This window comes from Myxocyprinus asiaticus, chromosome 20, assembly GCF_019703515.2.
Source record: "Myxocyprinus asiaticus isolate MX2 ecotype Aquarium Trade chromosome 20, UBuf_Myxa_2, whole genome shotgun sequence".
Taxonomy (NCBI): domain Eukaryota; kingdom Metazoa; phylum Chordata; class Actinopteri; order Cypriniformes; family Catostomidae; genus Myxocyprinus; species Myxocyprinus asiaticus.
Genome location: NC_059363.1, coordinates 46,610,506 through 46,616,505, shown reverse-complemented (window position 1 = coordinate 46,616,505; position 6,000 = coordinate 46,610,506). Strand labels below are relative to the sequence as shown.

General features: G+C 37.6%; 1 protein-coding gene across 1 annotated transcript in view; it reads right to left on the bottom strand.

The window, feature by feature from the left end:
- The window catches only part of LOC127410933 (serine/threonine-protein kinase Nek9-like), a 28,191-nt gene continuing 22,191 nt past the window's right edge, over positions 1 to 6,000 (bottom strand). The window contains 9 exon segments of the mRNA XM_051646200.1: positions 1 to 149; positions 1,084 to 1,137; positions 1,240 to 1,332; positions 2,896 to 3,051; positions 3,131 to 3,309; positions 3,461 to 3,520; positions 3,614 to 3,781; positions 3,862 to 4,023; positions 5,086 to 5,194. Coding sequence (XP_051502160.1) covers positions 36 to 149; positions 1,084 to 1,137; positions 1,240 to 1,332; positions 2,896 to 3,051; positions 3,131 to 3,309; positions 3,461 to 3,520; positions 3,614 to 3,781; positions 3,862 to 4,023; positions 5,086 to 5,194 — 1,095 coding nt within the window. The 3' untranslated portion in view covers positions 1 to 35.

Below are 6,000 nucleotides of genomic sequence, written 5' to 3'. Positions count from 1 at the left end.
CTGAGATTTGATCTGGATCACATGTGGATCTCTCACTAGCCTTCGTGATTGGAGTGGTGATTTTTACTGATGTTGTGACGATCAGCTCCAGCTCTGATGCTCTCAATGGCTCGCCACAGTCTCTCGTTCTCTTTCAGCTGATCATTGAACTGAAGATGAAAGGAGAACTAATTTAATAACAATTTATCAAACCAAATCTCTTTAAGAAAGTTTGAAAGATATGTGGAATATTAAGACAGAAAATTTGAGTTGTTTTGTTGCTCCTTGGTCTTCATATTGATGTTTGTTTAAAAACTTTCTCTACCAAATTCTGGGGTATTCCAGAAAAAGGTGTACTGAGACAAAGTCTTTCTAGCAAGTCAGTCCACTGTCGGCCATCTTTAGAACGCTCTCAGGAGGTTATTTCCAGTCATGCCAGTGCAGCTCTTATCTACTTGAATGGCGAAAAACCAAAATCTCGGTTGGTCAAGATTACGATCAAAGAACATATTTCAATTCAGCAATAAAATCTGACAATACTGGAATCATAAATTGCACATTTTTACCTCATTTTACACAAACAGGCAATTTTCCCGGATTGTAAAGCTAAAGCGCATGTGCGTTCTAGAGTTGACTGACAGGCGATGTCTGTATCTAAAAGGTGATTGGCTCTTTTAACTGTAAGGCGGGACTTCCTATCTACATCCGTTGACCGTTGGGTGCAAGTTTCTTGGTTGGACATAACACTTTCTCCCATTCATTTAAATAGAAGTGACCCGTCTCTGCTAAATAGTCTCTGACTGAGAAAATGTGACACTTCAATTGCACATTGGTGCATATTTATATTTTATATAAATATATATTAAAATATTACATTTAATGAATAAATGTCTGCAAAACATGTTTTGTAAATCAAATAATAACAATCCTAATAAAATCCATTTTAGTGCCAGGTGGTAACACTTCAAACTGTGGCAAGGGTAGTTAATACATACAAAAACAGCTATCTATATAAAAGTGTTATAACAGTTATATACAGTTCTTGTAAGTCTATAGAGCATTAATCATACAGCATCTTTGAACCTGCAGTTAGATTGAACTCACCTGTTTCTGTAACAGCTGAATTTGGGTTTCCTGGAAGTTAACTGTTACTCTGAGCTGAAAATCACAACAGAACTTTATGAATTCATCATTTCAGATTCAATAACTTCAGCTCCACAGTTTATAGAGGAAAACTCCATGAAGACGTTAAAATCGTACGTGTTCCAGCTCGGCGCTCGCTCCACAGCAACTCTGCTCAGATTGTCCCGTCTCAACCCCGTTCACACGCTCATAATCCACACATGTTGTCGGCTGCAAATCAAACACAACAGAAAAGTTTGTTCTTTATCTGTGAAGAAATCATGTGACTAGAATTACAGCTACTCTGTTCAGGAAGTGGTCCTTCTAATTCTGTTTCCCCTTCAGTTACTGGAGCAGAAACAGTCCATGTACCTGTGCAGTGTTAACTGCATCATTATTAACAAAGAAACTCTGTCAACTCTGTATTTCTTTAATATTTATCACATTTTGGTAGAGACCCTCTATAAGGGCATTTCATTTTATACAGCAACATAAAAACATAGAAATGCAAAATGTACACTTTAAAAAGTAATTGTTGAATAAAGTAAAAAAAGAAAAATCAAGGCAACATGATGCAGAAGGATTCCTAATAACATTTCTCAGTAACTTTGCTTTGTTTAGTCAATTTGAGTTTGTTTGTTCACTAATGCCATCTTTTTGAGAACTACTAATTTCTTGTTCAGCCACCTATTCATTCGCTACACGGGAACATTCATTTTGTCACCATTTCAATCTTACATATGGATGTGAAAGACTCCACAACACTAGGGAAGGAGGACACAGGGAAGCATAAGGTAAGGCTTTTAATTGCCACTTCAATGCTTTACAACTTTCACAGACTCAACAGTTTCAGAGGCACGTAGACAATCAAACTCATTTAGCTTCACAAGCATCGTAGGCTTCCTTGTGCCAGACTCTCTCTGCCTCTGCTGGTGGCATGGCCGTTTATATGCCGCTCTCCCCATGCTCACTGGAATTAGAGACAGGTGTTAGACATAATCTAGCTCAGGTGTAAGCACCCTTACCGCTTTCCCTCACTCCGGACGGACGCTTGACCACGCCCCCGCTGCCATATATCCCCATATTATCTCATCTTACTTATCCTTGACAAAAATCAAAAAAACCTTTTGTATTGTCTCATCAATGCTTTACTCATCTGCAACAATACCGTAATGTATGGTAATGATCTGAATAATTACATACAGTATATGTGTAATTATTTAAATATATTTCCTTATATTCATTATATATTTAATTATTTTTTATTTGGGGGCCTTTCTCAGCAAATATTGACATATGCAGTAAATTAATTAAATGGCATATCATGTAATTAATTTGATTAACAAATGCACATACAGTACTATCTCTGGATTATTTCAATCAATTCTTTCTAGATTTGTCTTTATCTACTTTTTAAAAAAATAATAATAATAATAAAAAAAAAACACTTGGTGAATTGTCTTCGTTATTAGTGATGAAATCAAAAAACTCTTCGTCAACACATCTTTTCTTCAGCAATTTTTCCGACGAGATTTACTCTGTATAGGATGTAACTTTTATCTTATGAATGAATTAGTGCTGCATATTTTCACACATACTACAACTGACAGCTTCAGTTATTTACGCAAAATCAAGAAACATCTGGAATTGCAGCACTGATCATTCATTTAGCTATGACGTTTTTTTTTTTTTAACTCCACACGGCTGCAGCTTAGTGGGAAAATTAGTAATGTTAGTTGATGGGTAAATAATTCCACACTGCATATTTCCATTAGTGTGCAGCTGATCTCTCACCATCAGGCTTTTTCCAGTGGCTGCAGCGGCTGCAGCTTTGAGCTTGTCGAGCTCGTCATATGGCAGCGTTCGGCTCTCTGTGTATGAGCACATGAGCGGATCGATGGAGTCTCTGGATTCTTTAGGCACTGGGATGAACTCAGCATCTATCAGCTCCTGCAGTCACACCAGAGGAACATGATGAGAAAGTTATGGCTGGTGAGAAGATAACGGCAGATGTTAAAGATTGAATCACCTTCCGCAGCCATGAGGGACATGAGCTCTCGTTGGTCTTGCTATCCATGGAGAATATGGGGGTCTCCAGACCTCGTTCATCCATGTCAGCCTCTACGGTTCCTCCCAACATCCCCTCACGCAGCTCGGATTCTGTCGGTGACTCTGTGTCCAGATCCACACAAGTGGTCGAGCATTGACCTGCACATAAATGTTAAAACATCAGTACACAAATGAAAGTTAGAGGTACGATGGTCCACCCACAGATGCATACTGCCTGGAATGCTACTTGGCCAATCAGATGAGAAGACCAGAATCTAAATATACATACTGTATATAAATCTGTGCTTACCACTTCCAATAGACAGTCCGCTACTGTTTGAACAGATGGTTTTTGAGTTCAGAACTTTTTCTGTAAAAACAATAAAATAAAAGGAATCAGAGAATCATCTTTTATAGGAAACAGTTGCAAGAATAACACTAATAAATGTAGTGTGCTACTAACCCATGGTGAATATGGTGTGCCAGCCTCTGCATGACAGATCAGGCACGTGATGCAGGGAACCAAAAATGGGACGAGGAAGAGCCGGACAAACCTCTGAGCCGAAGCCTTTATTAGGGGGCATTCCCAAACGCCCGTTACCTGCATTTCCCCAAGCAAAGATCTGATTATCTGCAGGAGAAATCATCAGGAAAGGTGTATTAGACACGGTGATGTTAGTTTACACCGGGGTGAATGTGTGTTCCTCTCACCCTCTGTGGCTGCAATAGTGAATCCATCTCCACACGACACCTTAGTGACGACTTTGCCTCCGAAGGCCCCGACGAGAATCTGAACTCCTTGATGCTTCTTCAAGTCTTTCACACCCAATTGTCCAAACTTATTACAGCCGAAGGTCATCAGACGCCTGCGTTCTGCACACATACACAGATGGTGAGTGTCCACTGGGTTAATCCAAACCGTTTACAAGCTGGACACATCTACTCATTCTTTATTATTAATATTTGACATATTTTAGAATAATAGAAGATATGAAAACTACAGTATGATGACTATGATGAACTAGAAGCAGCTTCATGAGGTGCATCCTGACATACCTTTTAAACACTATTGAAGGAGTTTACAAGTTCACTGCTTTTCCTTTACTATTTTCTCCAACTTATCTCCTTAAAAATATTTCCGTACAATTTGTCACCAAAGTGTTTTTCAAAACATTTTTCACTTTCAATCATAAGCCTTCAAATGTTTCTTTCTTTTTTCTTTTTTGTAAATCAGGAGAAATATATATATATATACACTGGTGGCCAAAAGTTTGGAATAATGTACAGATTTTGCTGTTTCAGAAGGAAATTGGTACTTTAATTCACCAAAGTGGCATTCAACTGATCACAAAGTATAGTCAGGACATTACTGATGTAGCCATAAAAGGGAATGTAAATTACGGTATGTGTGCTACATTTTTAAATTGCAGCATAGAGTTTTTATTATAACAGGGCATAGATTTCACAACTCAGTACTCAATACTCACTACTCATGAGTACTTTTAAATGAGTTTTAAAAGTTTTACTCTACTCAAACTAAATTTTTTAAGAAGTAACAGTACTTTTACTTAAGTATTATTTTTCAGTACTCTTTCCACCCCTGGTTACACCACATGAATTTTTTTACTTTAAGCCCCAGAAAAAATATCAAAATGACTTTGAACAGAGAGAAAGAAAGATTTTTTTTGTCAAAGTAGAGGTGTATTCAAGTAACTCTTTTGTGTGAATTGTATTCTTCATGTATTTTTGAATATCTTAATAGATCCAGCTAAAAATGTGTGTGAAGTTACTGACCCGAATACAGTCAAACATGTCCAAACCAGTGACTTGTAGTGTATATACAGCACAGGACAAGTAATGAATCTCAAATATAAGACAATCAACAGCAGAACTAGTAAAAAACCTGAGGTGTGAGTTGTGAATTAAACACATCACCATCTATTGCAGCTGTGTGTGTTTTTCCAGGAGAGATGAACTGGATCTTGAAACGTGACAGTTGTTTGACCAGAGTGAGAGTGGTGGTGTACGGTATCCCCTGATAACCCTACATGAGACACAGCATTACTTTAATAGCAAACCACAGGTGACATGTTCAATTACACTGATGTCATCAATGGCTCTGATCCAAAACCTATTAAGCTACCTAAGCAAGCAGCATTTAACCCTCAAGTTCTGTTCATTCTGGACTAACACTTATACTGTTCTTGGTCAAAATTGACCGGATCAGTCTTTGTGTTACACCTATTTTCCAATATACATAATAATCTAATCAAATCAAATTAACACAAAATAATAACACATTTTGTGTGTCACATCTCTTAACTACTGGCATTATCACAATTTATTTTTGCATTTTGGTGGACTTTATGGATTTAGACCTCAATAAGCTCAAATTACACCATTTAGTTTTTATCCGCTGCATTTTTGGATCTGCATCTGCCAAAAACATGACAATTTCATAGGAATGGCAAATTTAGCCAATAGGTGGCCTCAGTGTTCACTTTATTGTAGCTTGGTCTCTGTAACAGTATCTGTATTGTGGCTGTGTCAGTTCCACCCATTAATTTCTATCTGTCTTCGTGTGTGTGTGTGTGTGTGTGTGTGTGTGTGTGTGTGTGTGTGTGTGGGGGGGAGGGTATGTTCTGAACAGTGGCAGTGTCATAGTCTCACCCATTCATTTCCCCATTCATTTCAATGGTCTGTCAAATTTTATCATGAACAGTACAAGTGTTACTTTTTTCAGAAAACCACTTAAACTAAATGGAATCTTTTCAGGAGTTTTTTTGTGTTTAGATGGCAAAAAGAATAAAAGTCTCACATTTTTATACCTCTGCGATGAATGATATGATT